General features: G+C 47.1%; 1 protein-coding gene across 2 annotated transcripts; it reads right to left on the bottom strand.

The window, feature by feature from the left end:
• Positions 1-1,193: 1,193 nt before the first annotated feature.
• Positions 1,194-13,764, bottom strand: LOC310670473 (uncharacterized protein). Of its 2 annotated transcripts, none has more exons than XM_083425885.1 (9): positions 13,368-13,764; positions 11,104-11,181; positions 9,641-9,835; positions 8,789-8,811; positions 8,574-8,686; positions 7,601-7,633; positions 5,763-5,845; positions 2,107-2,230; positions 1,194-1,894 (listed from the first exon to the last, which is right to left on the bottom strand). In XM_083425885.1, exons 1-9 carry the CDS (start codon positions 13,728-13,730, stop codon positions 1,299-1,301), a joined length of 1,608 nt encoding a protein of 535 aa, XP_083282011.1. In that variant the 5' UTR covers positions 13,731-13,764; the 3' UTR covers positions 1,194-1,298. The 2 variants fall into 2 exon arrangements, with proteins under 2 accessions (XP_083282011.1, XP_083282012.1); XM_083425886.1 differs by having other exon boundaries at positions 5,763-5,842; positions 13,368-13,763.
• Between the last annotated feature and the right edge of the window lie 4,947 nt (positions 13,765-18,711).

Consider the following 18,711-nt stretch of genomic DNA (forward strand, 5'->3'; position numbering starts at 1 on the left):
TAATAATAAAAAGACTTGATTCTACCTTATTCTCTGTATAATAAAAAAACCCTTATCATCAATGGATAAATATGAAGAAATCTGGAAGGAATATTTAAGCGATAAGGCGGACGGTGGTGGGAAGTAGGGGGAGGAGAGGTGGGGAAATATTGTTAAAAAGGTGTAGTCATTGGTATATCAGTATTCAAATCTGAATTGTCAAATTGTGTTATTATGGTTTTTGTTGTACAGTGGTGCCCCGCAAGACGAATGCCTCGCAAGACAGAAAACCCGCTAGACGAAAGGGTTTTCCGTTTTGGAGGTGCTTCGCAAAACGAATTTGCTATGGGCTTGCTTCGCAAGACGAAAATGTCTTGCAATTCCTGGGGGTTTTTTTTCCCTCCCCCCCTTTTTCCCAAGCCCCTAAGCCGCTTAACAGCTGTTCGCTAAGCCGCTTAACAGCTGATCCACTAAGCCCGCTAAGCCGCTAATAGCCTTTTAGCAGCTAATCCCTTAAGCCTTTAATAGCCACTAATAGCCGCTAAACCGCTAATAGCGCTAATCCGCTAATGGGCTTGCTTCGCAAGACGAAAAAAAACCGCAAGACGAAGAAGAGACAGATTCTTTTCGTTTTGCGAGGCACCACTGTATGTGTCTTTTGCAGTTGTTGTTTGTATTGAAAAAATGATTAAATAAATTAAAAGTAAATCCTTATCATGAATCTTCTTGGTAAAGTACTTTATAAAATCATAATTTTTTAGTGTTGGAAGGGACCACAAGGTTCATCTAGCTCAACCCCCTGAGATGCAGGAATCTTTTGTCCAACGTGGGGCTTGAACCCAGGACCCTGAGATTAAAAGTCTCCTGCATCTTCATTCCAACTTACCGTATTTTGTGCTCTATAAGACGCACCAGACCACAAGACGCACCTAGTTTTTGGAGGAGGAAAACAAGAAAAAAAACATTCTGAATCTCAGAAGCCAGAACAGCAAGAGGGATTGCTGCGCAGTGAAAGCAGCGATCCCTCTTGCTGTTGTGGCTTCTGGGATAGCTGCGCAGCCTGCATTCGCTCCATAAGACGCACACACATTTCCCCTTACTTTTTAGGAGGGAAAAATTGAACCTTATAGAGCAGAAAATATGGCATTTAATAAGGACAAGCAATGGCTCATGAATGAGTGTCTGATATCTCTTGGCACAGAAGACCAGCGCTGTTTTCAACATTTGACCCATTTTATTGATTTTTTTCAAAATCCCCCGAGCTCTACTGGATCGAGCCAACGGTCAGCATTCGTCCCTTCCCACCCCGCCCCCTTATCTCAAGTCCGTGATTTCTTCCCCATCGCCCCTGCATGAGTCCTCTGGTGGATGGTGAGGTTTGAGGCCCGGCTGAAGCGCTTTCCGCACTGGGAGCAAGGATAGGGCTTCTCCCGCGTGTGGCCCCTCTGGTGAATGGTGAGGGTGGTGCTGCGGGTGAAGCTTTTCCCGCAGTCGGCGCACCGGTAGGGCTTCTCCCCGGTGTGGGTCCTCTGGTGCGCGATCAGGTTGGAGTAATCGCTGAAGCGCTTGGCGCAGTAAGTGCAGCTGTAGGGCTTCTCGCCCGTGTGCAGCCGGTGGTGGGTGATCAGGACCCCAAACTGCCGGAAGGTCTTTCCGCATTCGGGGCACGGGAAGCACTTCTCTTTCCTCTTCTGGGCGGCTGCCTTCGCGCGGCCTCCCTGACCCGCGCCCGTCGCCGGATTAGTTCCTTGCCACCTTCCCGTTGCAAAGGCGGCTTGGCCTGCGCCCACCCGCTCACGACTCTCGGGAGCGCTGCATTCTGAGCGCGGCGGTCTTGTGGCAGGGAGTTCCGCCGGCTCGTGGCCGTTCTGCTGCGGGTTCTCTTCCTTGATTCCGCCCGACAGCATAACACTTGCTGGAATGAAAAGCGCACAAGGAGCCAGGGGATGAAGGAGGAGAGAAATGAACTTGGATAACCATCAAATTGTACCCAACAATGTGTTCCCTAATTGTTGCTGCACTCAAACTCCCATCATCCCGGGTCACTGGCCCTGATGCTGGGGGCTGATGGGAGTTGGAGTCCCCAAACCCCACCTCAGTGAAACAAGTGGGGTCTGGGGCTCCTACCTGCAGGGATGCCATCTTCCTCTTCCTCTTCCTTGATGGTCCTGGCGATGGCAGCAGTTGTGAGGGCCGAGTCCACCGGCAACTCCTCTGAATGTACTGCACTTCTCTTGCAGGCTGTCAACTCCTGAAACACCAAGAACAGGGATGGGAAACTTCAGACTGGCCCGGGGGGGGGGGGCGCAACTGTGCCCCCCAAATCTCTTTATCCGGCCCTTGGCGCTGTCCCCCACTAACTTTAAGAACATAAGAACTCTGCTAAATCAGTCTCATAGCTCCTTTAAATTCCTGGGAGTTTACCTCAGTGAGGACCCCACTTGGAAAATCAACATAACTCAGGTGGTCAGAAAGGCCCAAAGGAGACTCCATTTCCTCAGGGTCTTGAGAAGGAATGTTAAACAATAATAATAATATTTTTTTATTTATACCCCGCCCTTCCTGGTTCAAAAATCGGGCTCAGGGCAGCTGACAACAAATTTAAAACACTTTAAAACACTTAATTATAAAAGCAGCATAAAATACAGTATAAAAACATGAATAACAATAAAAACCAATTAGATAATCCCCAGGGCTAGCTGGCTGAATTGGTCCTACTTGGGCCAGCGAGGAGGCCAGGGGAGAATTAGCTGTGGGGTCTCAGAGCGGGTAATCTTCATAAAAGGGGAGGGGAAAGGAAGAGAAGGGAAATATAAGATCAGGCTGAATTCAAATTAAAGGCCAGGCGGAATAGCTCTGTCTTACAGGCCCGATGGAAGGAGGTTAAATCCTGCAGGGCCCTGGTCTCATGAGACAGAGCATTCGACCAGGTCGGAGCCATCACCGGAAAGGCCCTGGCCCTGGTGGAGGATAGTCTGACTTCCTTAGGGCCCGGGACCTCTAAACTATGGTTATTCATGGACCTTAAAGTCCTCAGCGGGGTATACCAGGAGAGGCGGTCCCGTAGATACAACAACTGATGAACTCCTTCTACTGGTCCACAACAGAAAGTGTCCTTTCATATTGTATCACAGTGTGGTATGCTGGCCTGACACCCACAGACATAAAGTCTCTACAGAGGGTGGTGAACACAGCGCATGATATCATGGGCTGTCCCTCGAGTCCGCTGGATGACATCGCAAGGGATCGTTGCCTTAGGAGAGCGAGAAAAATTCTCAGGGATGACTCAGCACCTCTTTAATCTTCTACCCTCGGGCAGGAGATATAGAAGTATAACCAGCCGTGCCAACAGGCTAAAAAATAGCTTCTATCCGTGGGCTGTTAGGCTGTTGAACGAAAAAGTAACATAGTGAAATTGACTTGCGAGGTGGTGTGTTGTTTGATAAGAGATTGAGTGGGCAGGGGGCTCGTTTAATTTCATCGTGCACAGGTTATACAATGACAATAAAGGTATTATTATTTAGTCCAGAATCCTATTCCTACAGTGGCTGCCCACATGCCTGTGGGAAACCAGCAAGCAGGATTCAAACGCAAGAGCCCTCTTCTAGATCAAGGGAAGTAATAGTGCCACTGTATTCTGCTCTGGTCAGACCTCACCTGGAGTACTGTGTCCAGTTCTGGGCACCACAGTTCAAGAAGGACACTGACAAACTGGAACGTGTCCAGAGGAGGGCAACCAAAATGGTCAAAGGCCTGGAAACGATGCCTTATGAGGAACGGCTAAGGGAGCTGGGCATGTTTAGCCTGGAGAAGAGGAGGTTAAGGGGTGATATGATAGCCATGTTCAAATATATAAAGGGATGTCACATAGAGGAGGGAGAAAGGTTGTTTTCTGCTGCTCCAGAGAAGCGGACACGGAGCAATGGATCCAAACTACAAGAAAGAAGATTCCACCTAAACGTTAGGAAGAACTTCCTGACACTAAGAGCTGTTCGACAGTGGAATTTGCTGCCAAGGAGTGTGGTGGAGTCTCCTTCTTTGGAGGTCTTTAAGCAGAGGCTTGACAACCATATGTCAGGAGTGCTCTGATGGTGTTTCCTGCTTGGCAGGGGGTTGGACTCGATGGCCCTTGTGGTCTCTTCCAACTCTATGATTCTTCCTTCCTGTGGTTTCCAGCAATTCAGAAGCATCGCTGCCTCTGACCAAAGAGGCAGAGCATAGCCATCAGGGTTAGTAGCCATTGATAGCCATCTCCTCCATGATTTTCTCCAATCCTCTTTCAAAGCCTTCCAAGTGGGGGCCATCACTGCCTCCTGGAGCAGTGAGTTCCACAGTTTCAGTACGCGATACATGAAGAAGTACTTTCTTTAATTTATCCTGAATCCTCCAACAATCATTGGATGTCCACAATACTCCATTCCATTCCCCGTGGTTTTCAGTTTCCCCATCAGCAGTCAGAGCCTTCTCGGTAGTGGCACCCACCCTGTGGAACACCCTCCGATCTGATGTCAAGGAAATAAACAACTATCCGACTTTTAGAAGACACCTGAAGGCAGCCCTGTTTAGGGATTTTTTAAATGTTTGATGTCTTACTGTGTATTGATTTGTTGGGAGCTGCCAGGATTGGGATTGGCTGGGGCAAATCAGGCAGATAGGTGGCATAATAATAAAAAAATAATGATAATAATAATGATGATGATGATGATGATGATGCATTCTGTGTTCACTGAGAACACTTCCTTCTCAATGGTTTTGTGAAGCTCTCTCCTTTTACAGATCTTTTGTTGTACTTCTGCCAACCTTGGGGTTCCCCTTAACCTGCAGATACATCCCCACTTGTGTGGATGATGCTGTTTTTTTCCTCTACAGTGGTACCTTAGTTCTCAAACTTAATCCATTCCGGAAGTCCGTTCCAAAACCAAAGCGTTCCAAATCCAGGGCGCGCTTTCCCATAGAAAGTAATGCAAAATGGATTACCGTATTTTTCGCTCTATAACACGCACCCGACCATAACACGCACGTAGTTTTTAGAGGAGGAAAATCCGTAGGCATGGCACCCGTAGGCATTTCCTCCATAACACGCACAGACATTTCCCCTTACTTTCTAGGAGGAAAAAAGTGAGTGTTATGGTGCAAAAAATACGGTAATCCATTCCAGACTTTTAAAAACAACCACTAAAACAGCAATTTAACATGAATTTTACTATCTAACAAGGCCATTGATCCATAAAATGAAGGCAATAAACAATGTACTGTAGTCACACAATCAATCAATCAATCAATCAATCAGTAGCTGAACTGGGTTCCATGCAGTCACAAAAAAATAAGAGCCACAAGAACAAAAATGCAAAATAAATAGCAAAAACAGACAGACCTCAGCGTAACTCTCAAAATGGAAGTGTGGCACTCAAATCGGAAGTGTAACACTCAAAACAGAGCACGTTCGGCTTCCGAAAAAAGTTCGCAAACCGGAACACTTACTTCCGGGTTTGGGTTCCAAGTTGCTTGAGTACCAAGGCGTTTGAGAACCAAGGTACTACTGTAACAGGATCCACACTTGCCTCTGAACTTTGGAAACAGAGAGAACGGTTAAGCAACATTTAATAGGGAAGGGTCTTAGTTCAGTGGAAGAGAATCTGGTTTGTATGCTGAAGGTCCTAAATTCATCTTCATGCGGGGCTGGGGAGCTGCTGCCAACCAGTGTTGACAAGACTAAGCTAGATGGACCAAGGGATCCGACTTCCCAGGTTCCTAATGCTTGCTGCTCTCTGAAAACCAGATACCTGGATCACGTCCGCTGCAGATGTTTTGCTTCTGTTTTCCTGGGGAGGATGAATCTGAAGTGAGGGTGTTGTTCTGTAGCCTGCTTGAGCAAGAAGGGTAAAGGGTGAGATTCTGGTCCATAGGAGAGGAAATAAAATCTTCCTCATTCTTGGGCTCTAACTCTAGAGACATGGGACAGGCATTTTATTCAGCACAGAGGCCTAGGAAGAGGAAGCAACATGGCTAGCCAAGTGAAGACAAGCCTTTGCTTGGAATATTCCACTGGGAATTCTGTTTGCTTGCAATTCATTAGCTCCCCTGAACATCAGTGGGTAGGAATGAAATTTGGTAAACATATCTGGGACACCATTTTTTACATTTCAAGTTCAAATGGCAGCTCAACCTCCCTGCCCGCCCCCCGTCCCGGCCTGCTTTCAAAGTGGGGGTGGGGGAAAGAGGAGAGAAAGCAGAATACAGTGGTACCTCAGGTTAAGTACTTAATTCGTTCCAGAGGTCCGTTCTTAACCTGAAAGTGTTCTTAACCTGAAGCACCACTTTAGCTAATGGGGCCTCCCACTGCCGCTGCGCCGCCAGAACGTGATTTCTGTTCTTATCCTGAAGCAAAGTTCTTAACCAGAGGTACTATTTCTGGGTTAGCGGAGTCTGTAACCTGAAGCGCATGTAACCTGAAGCGTATGTAACCTGAGGTACCACTGTACAGTGCAAAACGCCTTCCACAAATTATATAAACATACACACAACAACAGAACAGGAATTGGGGTAAGGGTCCAGAACGAAGATGTGGACCACCCACCCTTCTATTCTCCAGTGGGGAGAGAAAGATCTAACCTACATATTTCCCCCTTGAAGACAGAAAGAGAGGTTGGCATGCGCGCTCAGAATATCAGTATTTTAAAAGCACATATCCTTTTGCACCTCTAGTACAGTCATACCTCTTGTTACGTTCAGTTCAGGTTACGTCTTTTCAGGTTGCGTCCCGCGGTGACCCAGAAGTACCGGAAAGGGTTACTTCCGGGTTTCGCTGCTCGTGCATGCGCAGACGCTCAAACTGCGCATGCACAGAAGTGGCAAATCGTGATCTGCGCAGACGCAGGTTCTGCTCATGTTGCGAACGAGGCTCCGGAACGGATCCCGTTCGCAACCAGAGGTACCACTGTACATACACCTATCTCCCCTGCATTTCCATTACAGTGGCACCTCAGGTTAAGTACTTAATTCGTTACAGAGGTCCGTTTTTAACCTGACACTGTTCTTAACCTGAAGCACCACTTTAGCTAATGGGGTCTCCTGCTGCCGCCGCGCAGCCAGAGCATGATTTCTGTTCTCATCCTGAAGCAAAGTTCTTAACCCGAGGTACTATTTCTGGGTTAGCGGAGTCTGTAACCTGAAGCGTATGTAACCCGAGGTACCACTGTATTTTGTCCCTTCAGAGCATGCGGAATTTAAGACGAGCAAAAGTCAGGGATCCAGCAGTTAGCATTTCAAAGGCGTAAAGGAGCAACACAGATCAAGTGGGAAAATATATTATGTACAGTGGTACCTCGGGTTAAGTATTTAATTCATTCTGGAGGTCTGTTCTTAACCTGAAACTGTTCTTAACCTGAAGCACCACTTTAGCTAAAGGGGCCTCCTGCTGCCGCTGCGCCACCAGAGTACAATTTCTGTTCTCATCCTGAAGCAAAGTTCTTAACCCGAGGTAATATTTCTGGGTTAGTGGAGCATATGTAACCTAAAGCGAATGTAACCTGAGGTACCACTGTATAGCGAGATCAACCTCTTCATCCATCAGTGTCCTTTCGTGTCATCTAATGCCCCAGAGACAGCCATTATCACTTACCTATGTCTCCATCTACTTCCACGCAGAGATTCTCTGGAGGAAGAAAAAAATAAGGTTGTAATCGAAACTCACTTCCTTGGGAGGAAGCCCCATTGAGCTCAGTAAGGACTTACTTCGGGGGGGGGGCATGCATAGTCAAGGAGGGAGGAGAATTAAACTCTCACAATAGAGGGGGTTCTAAATGATTGCTATAATTTACGAGACAAAACAATCCTTGTGGTCTGCTGATCTAGGCCACTGAGATTGGATCTTTCTGTAAGAGGAGTCAAGAATGGAACCAAGGGCTTGGATTTGAATTCAGCAGCACAATCTCATGTGTGTTTGTTCAGAAATCGGTCTGCCTGGTTCACACACAATACTAAACCATATTTTATTAAACCATGGTTACATGAACCATGGCTTAGCAGCATGTATGAACCCAGCCCTAGCTATGGTTTGTTTACTGTCAACAAACCAGTCTGAAACAAAGGTTTGCTGTTAGTAAAGACAAAGTTTGTAAGTTTGTAAAGCTTGGCGTTATGTGTAAACCCAGCACCGTCCCTTAACCATGGTTTCATACACCACACCAGCTGCTGACGCTCACCAAACCGCAAAGGAACGAGGCGAAAGCAGCTGGAGACAAACCTAACTTTGGAGAAAGAAGTGATGGCTTGTTTGATAATCTGTGGGACAAGTTCTGGTTAAGTTTGTGGCTCAGAATGGTGGGCAAACCATATCAGCTCATAACGCAGACGGTCCCAGGAGAGCTTTTCAGAAAATAACCCTCAAGGTGCCCAGCAAACTAGGTTTTTCATGGGGTTTTTTAACATTTGGAATATCAGAGATGAGGAGAGTTGTAGTCCAACAACATCTAAAGAGCACCATGCTAGCAGACTCAAAAAGCCACAAAAATCAACACCACCAACATGGCTGCTGGTATCACGCAAATAACACAAGTCCCATGAGGCAGTGCCGCAGCAAGACTCCTGTTTACCTTTGAATCGCAGCAGCGCCTCCTGCAGGATGGCCCGTTTCCTGGAGAAGTTGCTGAGTCTCTGTTTTAGCTCTTCTACAGCAAGGTCTGTCTTCAACATGCCATCTTCCATGCTGAAGGGTGAGGAAGAAGAGAGATGATCCCAAAACCCAACATCCATTTCTCTGCTTGTTACAAACCCAGCGGAGATGCAGAGGGAAGGGGTCAATATTTACCTGCTCCTTGTTCTTCCAACACCCTAAAAGGAAAGATAAAAAGAGATTTATGAGCACGTGAGTCAGGGAAGCATACCTACCAGAATGCAGCAACTAGACTGGTGACTGGGAGTGGCTGCCGAGGCCATATAACACCAGTCCTGAAAGAACTACATTGGCTCCCAGTATGTTTCCGAGCACAATTCAAAGTGTTGGTGCTGACCTTTAAAGCCCTAAATGGCCTCGGTCCAGTATACCTGAAGGAGCATCTCCACCCCATTGTTCTGCCCGGACACTGAGGTCCAGCTCCGAGGGCCTTCTGGCGGTTCCCTTGCTGCGAGAAGCCAAGTTACAGGGAACCAGGCAGAGGGCTTTCTCGGTAGTGGCACCCACCCTGTGGAATGCCCTCCCATCAGATGTCAAGGAAATAAACAACTATCTGACTTTTAGAAGACATCTGAAGGCAGCCTTGTTTTGGGAAATTTTTAATGTTTGATGTTTTATCGCTTTATTATTATTATTAATAATATTATGTTGGGAGCTGCCCAAAGTGTCTGGGGTATAAAAATAAATTATTATTATTAATTATTATTACTACTACTATTACTATGATTATTATTATTACTTCAAAGCCACAAATATGGACCGTTGCGAAAAATGGCAATCACTGGGCCACCGTTAAAAGTACAACAGCTCTACTAAAAATAGGAACCAGCTTCCAAATTGAATGAGACACGCATGCTGCATTCAGATGTTATAAAACACAAATACAATTACAGTATTATTATTTAAATCACCAGCATGTTTCAACCAGGAAAAAGCACCTGGTTGGCGCATTAGCCCCAGGTTCCCCACCCCTGTTGCAGAACTTACAGGAGACACTTGGCTGACCTCCCTGTACGGTTCCTGCTTCAGAGGATCCTCACTGAGCGTTTTGGGGGCTCCCTGGGCGATGTCTCTCTTGAGTTCTTCCCAATGGTTCCTCAAATGCCTCTCCTGCTCCTCCAAAAAGCCACGCAGCTCCTTCCATTGCTGGGTAAGCTGCTGTCCTTCCACTTCCGCCTGCTTCTGCAGTGACAGGATCGAGCAAAACAAATTGAGTGTGTGGCAAAGGAGAGTTCCTGGAAGAATCGCCAAGGCAGCATTCCCCAACGTAGCTCTCAGGCCTTTCAACAGCTGCCTGGCAAGCAAGAATTCAGCAGGCAAGGCTCCTCCTAACACACAGTTAACCTGCGGGGAAACTCCCCAGGCTAAATTTCTACCTGCAACATGCAACAGCCAGCACAGAGATGGGGGGGAACCGGGAGCTGTTCAGGTGAAACAGGAAAGATCGACTGGATGCAGCCAGCATGGCCAATGGTCCAGAGATGGTGTGGGGAGCTGTGATGGACTGGCTGGCTCCAGAGGAGTGGTGGGAGGCACCTGCCGGGGAACCCCCAGGGGGAGAAGACTAAGAGGCAGGGGAGTGGTGACAAGGAGGGCGAAGAGGGAGCAAACCAGGAGATGGTGGTGTCAGAAGCTGAAGGGGCAACAGGATTCAGTGAGCAAGAAGAGGCTGTGGCAGACAGCAGTTCAGAATCAGAACCTTGCAACTCATTCAGGAAAGGTCTGGGAAGAATTGATGCTGTTTTGGTTTCTTTGAATAAAGGGTTGACTCCACTGACACTACTGTTCATTTATTGCTGACCCACTCCAGCTCCTAACGATGAACACCCAGAGCCCCAGGCTCCCTGTCTCTGAGTTAGAGCATCAGGACAAAGACAGATCCAAACGCCCTCTCAGAGCCACGGAGCTCATTGGGAGACCTTGAGCCAGTCTCCATCTCTCAGCCTAAACTACCTCACAGGGTTGTTGTGAGGGCGGCAAGAGATGGCGGAGAATTGCACACTTCCCTGTCTTCCCTGAAAGAACAGTGGTGTGTGTGTGTGTGTGGGTACAGTGGACGCTCAGGTTGCGAACATGATCTGTGCGAGATGCACGTTAGCAACCAGCAGTGTTCGCAACTCGCAGCGGCGCATCTGCGCGGATTGCGATTCAGCACTTCTGCGCACGTGCAAAGTGCAATTTAGCGCTTCTGCACATGTGCGACCGCCGAAACCCGGAAGTAACCCGTTCCGGTACTTCCGGGTTTTGGGAAGGTCTGTAACCCGAAAAAACGCAACCTGAAGCGTCTGTGACCCGAGGTGTGACTGTATAGAATTCAACAAGGGTGGCCAAATGCAAAAGCGGTTGGGGCTTCTGCACCATTAATCACTGTACAGAAGAGGAAATTTGTTGTGCGAGTGACATTTTTGCCTCTGGCTATCCTACTTGCAAATCTCATTTAAAATACCTACCAGTAGTTCCTCTCTCTGCTTCTCTTCAGTGGCTTCTCTCTCCAGCTTCAGACCAGACTCGTCCACCACCAGCTTCCCCTGAAAGACAGATGTGGTTATTTTTGTGAACAGCTGCACAAAGCGCTGCCAACTCTCAACACCACACCGTGCTCTCAGCAAATCTCTGCTGATTTCAAATGTTCAGGGTGCTGTTAGCAGCGGAGGAGCAGGCTAGGCGGTTTTATTTCTCTGGTCACGTAGCAACCCTGGCTATAAGACGTTTCATAGATCATCTGCGGGAGCCTGATGAGTGGTCCCCATGTCAATGAGAAATGGTTCCTTCAATGTAAAGGTAAAGGGACCCCTGACAGTTAAGTCCAGTTGCGAACGACTCTGGGGTCGTGGAGCTCATCTTGCTTTACTGGCCGAGGGAGCCAATGTTCGTCCGCAGACAGTTTTTCCAGGTCATGTGGCCAGCATGACTAAGCCGCTTCTGGCGAAACCAGAGCAGCACACAGAAATGCTGTTTACCTTCCCGCCAGAGCGGTACCTATTTATCTACTTGAACTGTGTGCTTTTGAACTGCTAGGTTGGCAGGAGCAGGGCCGAGCAACGGGAGCTCACCCCGTCACGGGGATTCGAACCGCCGACCTTCCGATCGGCAAGTCCAAGCGGCACAGTGGTTTAAACCACAGCGCCACCTGCGTCCCTCCCTTCAATGTAGTAGGCCCAATTCTATGGAGCTCCCTCCCAGTAGAAGCCAGGCAGGCACCTTCCCTGCAAAGTTTCAGGTGTCAAGTCAAAACAGTTTTATTTCAGGAGGCCTTTGCACCATGAATTCTATTCTAATTCTCTGATCCTTTAAATTTTGCACATTGCATGTTTTGTTTATTTATTTTTCTGTAAGCTGCTTTGACAGGCACATGAAAAGCAGGGCATGGTTTTTAAATAAATTCCAACAGCTTGTGGTGATCCTTGGACCTGTTTGCCACTGCTCAGGGGACCACCATTCTGGCTGCAACACTATAAACCAGAGATGAAGAACCAGTAGTCCTCCAGACATTGTCGGACTCCAACTCCCATCAGCCCCAGCTAGCATAGCCAAGGGTCGGGGATGATGGAAGTTGGAGTCCAATAACACCTGGAGAGCCACAGATCAGCTCCCTTGCTAGGCACACTTATCTGATAGGAATCCCTATTGAAAGCAAAACAATTTACATCTGACCAGGCACGGAAGGTTAGCATTAGCCAAGGCTTGTTTGGATCAGGCTGGAGCTTACAGCTCAGAGGCATATTAATAAGCAATAGGTAGGGTGTTGTAAAGAAGGAGTTCCCCATGGCAGGTAAAAGCATCATTCGCCCAAAGCTCCTCCAGGCATTTGCTTATGTATAGACTTTGATCACAGTGATGGATACCAGCAAGGCAAGGTTATTTGTTCCCTTAACCCAATAATGTCTTTGCATTTTATTTTATTTTTTAAAAACAACACATAATGACAATATTGCTGCTGGCTTAAAATGCTGCCCAGTTTTTCAGCAAAAATCAGAGCCAAAACAGAATTTGGAAAAGCCTGGCAGGATGAGGCCAAGAGCTTATCTCAGGCATAGGCAAACTCGGCCCACCAGATGTTTTGGGACTACAGTTCCCATCAACCCTGACCACTGGTCCTGTTAGCTAGGGATGATGGGAGTTGTAGTCCCAAAACATCTGGAGGGCTGAGTTTGCCTATGCCTGGCTTATCTGGTCCAGGAGTCTGCACTCACAGGGGCCAAGCCTCTTGGAAGCCAGCAGACAGACCTGGGGAGAAAGAGCAGCCGTTCTCCCCGCTTGAAATTCCCAGCATACTGCCTCTGACAGCGGGATGCAGAGCAAAGCCATTGTTCTTTTGTTTTATGGCTCTGAACGCTTCATTGCCAAGTGACCCGGATACCCCCCCCCCAAAAAAAAAGAAACAAATACTATTATAGACATCTAGATGCGTGCTTTTTCTGTTTCTTTTCAACGACAGCTGGAAACTTTTGAGATCCTGGCGACTGCAGCCGCCTCCCAGCTTCAACACAGAGCGGTCAACTTTCCCCTTTTTTAAAGGGAAATTCCCTTATTCCAAATAGGATTCCTCGCAAGAAAAGGGAAAAGTTGACAGCTAGGGTCCAAAGGCTGGAAGCAAGAGGCAGACCTCAACCCCCACAACCCCCCCCCCCCCGCCCCGCAGGACCACCGAGGTTTCTTAAACCCCGCCACGCAGCTTCCACCCACCCCATCCCGGAGTATCTTTCCTGCTCACAGACATTCCCCCAAACACCCCCGCCGCCGTTCCCACGATCGAGGCCGAACCAGGCGCAATGCTGGACGACGATCCTCCGTCCACGCAAGCGGGGGGTCTCTCTCCCTCCAGAGGCGGCAGCGGGGGGCTCCGGAGGCGCTCCGCCAGGCTGCCCAAAAGCGGGCTGGGCTGCAGCAGGCGATGCAGCGGGAGCAGCTGCCGGCAGAGCGGGCAGCGCAGGCTCCTCTCCAGCTGCCCCCAGCAGCGGATCACGCAGGCCCGGCACAGGTTGTGGCCGCAGCCGGACACCATCACCGGGTCCCGGAAAAGGTCCAGGCACACGGGGCAAGAGAGCGCGCCCCGAAGGCCTCCCAGATCGGCCATGGCCGCAGTTTGGAAAGCACAAAAGGATCCCTGGGAAACAGGGTGGGATTTGGGGAGGTGGGCGGGGCCTTCTGCTAGCCCCGCCCTTTCGGGTGGAGGTGCTTAAGGGGGCGTGGCAGGCGCCACCGCCACTGAGTTTTCATCGTTTCCCCCACTTCCGAGCTTGCCGATCGCTTTTGCGCGTTGGAACAGGAGAAGAACGCGGCTGGATCAGACCAATGGCCCAGCCAAGGCCAGTCAGTGACCGGATTTACGTATAAGCTAAACAAGCTATAGCTTAGGGCCCCACTCTCTTCAGGCCCCCCAAAAAATTTAAAGGAAAAAAAAACCTGGATGTACACTTCCAAAATATAAGATTAAAAAACAAATAAAGAAACCCTACAATTACATTGTACAGGTTATAACACTTAATTTCATATTAATAAAGCTATTTATAATTATTAGTTTGCATCCTATATTTACATTTATTATTTCACGTTATAGCAAGTTTCTAGAGACTGGTCATTGTAAATTGTGTTTCTAAAGGAACTTATGTTACTGTGTTTGCATTATTAAGTTTGTTATGAATAAAAAGTCATTTTAAGTTAGAGCTTCATAATTATTTCACTATTAATATACTTCTTAATTGTATTTCAGTTCAACAATTACTTTGATAAAATACATATTTTCTTATGTGCAAATGGCTTTAGATATCTATTAGCTCCATAAATTACCATATAGCATATACTCAACACAAAAAACAGCAACAATTTGTTGTTGACAATCGACAGCTGGACATATAAAGGGCCCCATTACCTTCAGTAGCTTAGGGCTTCATCAAATCTAAATCTGGCCCTGGCCAGCATCCTGATCTTACAGTGGCCAACCAGTGGGAAACCAGCGAGAGCCGCAGGAGCTCCTGTGTTTTCCTGCAAGTGGGATTCAAAAGCATTACTGCCTCTCAGTGCCAGAGGCAGAGCATAGCCTTCATGGCTAGTAGCCATGGATGCCTTTCGCTCCATGAATCCCCCTTTAAAGCCTTCCAAGTTGGGGGACCGTCGCTGCCTCCTGGGCGCATGAGTTCCACAGTTTGAGAGGGAAAGGGATGCTTTGGCAGATTGTAACAATGCTCTATTGGTCTAAACCACTGAGCCTCTTGGGCTTGCTGATCAGAAGGTTGGTGGTTCGAATCCCCGTGATGGGGTGAGCTCCCGTTGCTCGGTCCCTGCTCCTGCCAACCTAGCAGTTCGAAAGCACATCAAAGTGCTAGTAGATAAATAGGTACCGCTCCAGTGGGAAGGCAAATGGCATTTCCATGCGCTGCTCTGGTTCGCCAGAAGCGGCTTAGTCATGCTGTAGGCCGGCTCCCTCGGCCAATAAAGCGAGATGAGTGCCACAACCCCAGAGTCGGCCACAACTGGACCTAACGGTCAGGGGTCCCTTTACCTTTAACAATGCTTAAAAAACAAGTAGCAAACATGCAACCTCTGAATAAGGGTTGTGAGAGAAGAAGCAATGGGAGAGACAGCTGCTGCTTCCCCGGGCCATTTATAGAATAAAAACTGATTGGTCCTTATATTAAACGCTCTATCAGACAATTCCTGTGTACTGGACAATGAAAGTGCCAAGAAAAATATATACTGCCATCTATTGGCAAAGGTACTTATTTGCAATTACTATTACAATAAAATTGGAGCAAAACTGACAAAGAATCTTGCGGTGCTTTAAAGATGAACAAAGTTTAAACTTCCATTGGCTATTTATTTATATACTGAGTTTATATCCCTCCTCAAGGAGATCAAGGCAGTGCACATAGTTCTCACCTCTCCATTTTATCTTCACAACAACCCTGTGGGATAGGGTTAGAGACTGAGAGATTGGCTGGCGTAAAGTCATGGCCTCCCGGGTCCTAGAGTCCATTTTATCAGATGGAATTAGAGTAGAATTTCCTGATTACTGTAATTGTAACCCAGCAGCTTCACACTGGCGCTATTGTAACAACACCAAAAAATATTTTTATATATTTGCCCCTGAGGGGACTCAAGGCAGTTTACAGATTCATCTCATAATCCTGGGTGACTACAAAATATAGAGTAAGGGTGAAAGAGATTTGGCAGCCTGACTGATTCACTTCCACTGACAAGCCACATGTGGAGAGAACTAATTTGCTGGAAATGTTTGGATATGGAGGTTCAGCTCCTGAGGGCCAAGTTGTTGTTGTTGTTGCCAAGTTGTTGTTGTTGGTGGTGGTGGTGGTTCTATTATTCCTCCATTAACTGCCCTGCTGGAGATAAACCTGCCTCATTCCTGGGTTAAGTACTCCTTCTCATAATGGCTATGCATTGGCCTGTCTGAAGGCCCCAGATCTTCAGGCTGCAGAGATTACTTAAATAACAAAAGAGAAGTGCTGAAAGGCAAGACAAACTAAGCAGGAAAGGCTGGTGTCTTCCTCCTTATTGTTCTGTGCTCTTCATAAAATAATTCAGGGTCACCTCAAGAAGCAGCCATTAGCGAGTTTTTAAAACTTCCCTTTTGCAACCTGAGGCTCTGGATTAATTTTGATACTGTCTTTAAGTATGAGGGGCCAGGGAGAAAGTGTAGAAACTTTAGGCTCCAGTTCTCCTGATTTGCCCAGGATTTCTTTATCCTGTTGGCTTTGAGTCCTATTCGTGGTAGTAAATAAGCACCTTCATTTTGCCTGTCATGCATTCTGGGGATGTTTAAATATATATATACTGGTAATTTCAGGCAAGTTGCTAGAGATTTTCCACCCCCTCCTTCAGGAAAGTAGAAAAAAATCTAATGCCATCTAGTCCACTACAGTGGTACCTCAGGTTAAGTACTTAATTTGTTCCAGAGGTCCGTACTTAACCTGAAACTGTTCTTAACCTGAAGCACCACTTTAGCTAATGGGGCCTCCTGCTGCCACCACGCTGCCGGAGCACAATTTCTGTTCTCATCCTGAAGCAAAATTCTTAATCTGAAGCACTGTTTCTGGGTTAGCGGTGTCTGTAACCTGAAGCGTATGTAATCTGAAGCGTATGTAACCTGAGGTACCACTGTATTCTGTTTCCTCCTCTGCCAGCTACAGGATTCAGGGAAGACCCTGCCAACCAGAGTTCCCTGGGAAGAGGGATTGATTATTAAACCGCTCTGGGAATTGTAGGTGTGCAAAGGGCTCCTAACAACTCTCAGCACCCTTCACACGCTACAGTTCCCTGGGGAAAGTTATGACTCTTTAATGTGACATTGTACTGCTCTAAATGTAGAGTGCAGGTGGGCCCTTAGTGGCAGAGTGTATGCTAGGGTTGCCATATAGTTGGGATTTGGCCATTGGGAATCACTTTGGCCAACAAAACCTTGCCTAGAAAAGCTCAATATTTGTGTCCGGATTTTTCATTTTTTGAAATATTGCAACACTAGCACATACTCTGTGGACAGAAGGTCCCAACTTTGATCCTAGGTCTCTCCAGGGGAAAGGATCAGGTAACAAGCAATAAGAGAGGCCTCAGGGTGAGACTCTGGAGATCTGACCCAGGGATGGGGGAACCTGTGTGGACCTCCAGGTGTTGCTGGACTACAGCTGCCAATAATCCCTGACAGTTGACCACAGCTAATGAGCGTTGGAGGCTATCAACATCTGGAGGGCCACCAGAATGTGACATCTGCCACATTCTGATGAGCAACCATGGTGTCATGCATTTCTCTGAGAATGCTGCTCTAGACCAGGCATCCCCAACCTTCAGCCCTCCAGATGTTTTGGACTACAATTCCCATCATCCCTGACCACTGGTCCTGTTAGCTAGGGATCATGGGAGTGGTAGGCCAAAACACCTGGAGGGCTGCAGGTTGGGTATGCCTGTTCTAGACCCACAGCAGAGGCTGGGGTGGGGCTTGCTATTTCACTCTATTTTTTTATTATCTCCTTTGACATTCCTCTCTCTCATTCTGAAAGCTCAGTTAAGAACAAAACGTTTGAAAGGCTGCAAGTTCCTCATCTCTTGAGTCCATAATACTGGGCTAAATGGACAAACCATCTAACCTAGCATAAAGCTTATGTGTAGTTCATCACTTTCACCATATTTTGTACGTGCTTATATCAATACATTTTTTTACATTAAAAAAATCAGTTTTTGACACTTAGAAGGATTTGCATTAAAAAAATCGACTGCTTTGTAAAATTTTATTTTTTTTAAAAAATCTAACCTTAAAAGCAGCTTGTGTGTGGCAGTGGCTACACAGGCATGATTGAGTTTATACTACTGCTCTGCCTCTTGAGTGGCTGGGGAAGCCCAGCCAGATGGGTGGGGTATAAATAATAAATTATAATTATTATAATATTATTAGTAAGAAGGTTGGACCATGTTCCATTCAGCCTCCTTTTCACTGATGGCTCCATGACATGTGGCCTTTTCAGCAACCAGGTAAAAATACTTGCTTTATGCTCCCAGGCTTATAAACAAATATTTTAGGATGTCTTTGATCTTTTATGCCACTGCTATCCACGGAAGTTTTTTATTCTGCTTTAGGTATAACAGTCGTATCTTGGAAGTTGAACGGAATCTGTTCTGGAAGTCCATTCAACTTCCAAAACGTTTGACTTCTAAGGTGCGGCTTCCCATTGGCTGCAGGAGCTTCCTGCAGCCAATCGGAAGCCACGGAAGCCCGGCTGGACGTTTGGCTTCCATAGAACATTCGCAAACCGGAACACTCACTTCCGGGTTTGCAGCATTCAGGAGCCAAAACATTTGATTGCTAAGGCGTTTGTCAACCAAGGTATGACTGTATATTTTCCATGTCACGGTTATAACATTGTAGAGTCAGCTAGAAAACCTCACTGGTTGAGCGGTACAAAAATTGTAGGAAATAAATAAATAAATAAATAAATAAATAAAAGCAGGCCCGTGAGGGGTATGGCCTAAGGAGAATTCTGAGGGCCAGATAAGGGGACCTAGAGGGCCACATTCAGCCTTGGAATCTGAGGCACCGTATACCTCTTACT

This window comes from Podarcis tiliguerta (assembly GCF_965153285.1).
Source record: "Podarcis tiliguerta genome assembly, chromosome: 2".
Taxonomy (NCBI): Eukaryota; Metazoa; Chordata; class Lepidosauria; order Squamata; family Lacertidae; genus Podarcis; species Podarcis tiliguerta.

Coding starts and splice junctions, on each gene's coding strand:
- LOC310670473 (XM_083425885.1), bottom strand. CDS start 13,730: ATGGCCGATCTGGGAGGCCTTCGGGGCGCGCTCTCTTGCCCCGTGTGC. Junction 8,812..9,640: donor AGGTCAGCCAAGTGTCTCCT/GTAAGTTCTGCA, acceptor CTTTCCTTTTAG/GGTGTTGGAAGAACAAGGAG. Junction 1,895..2,106: donor GGAAGATGGCATCCCTGCAG/GTAGGAGCCCCA, acceptor TTTTCATTCCAG/CAAGTGTTATGCTGTCGGGC.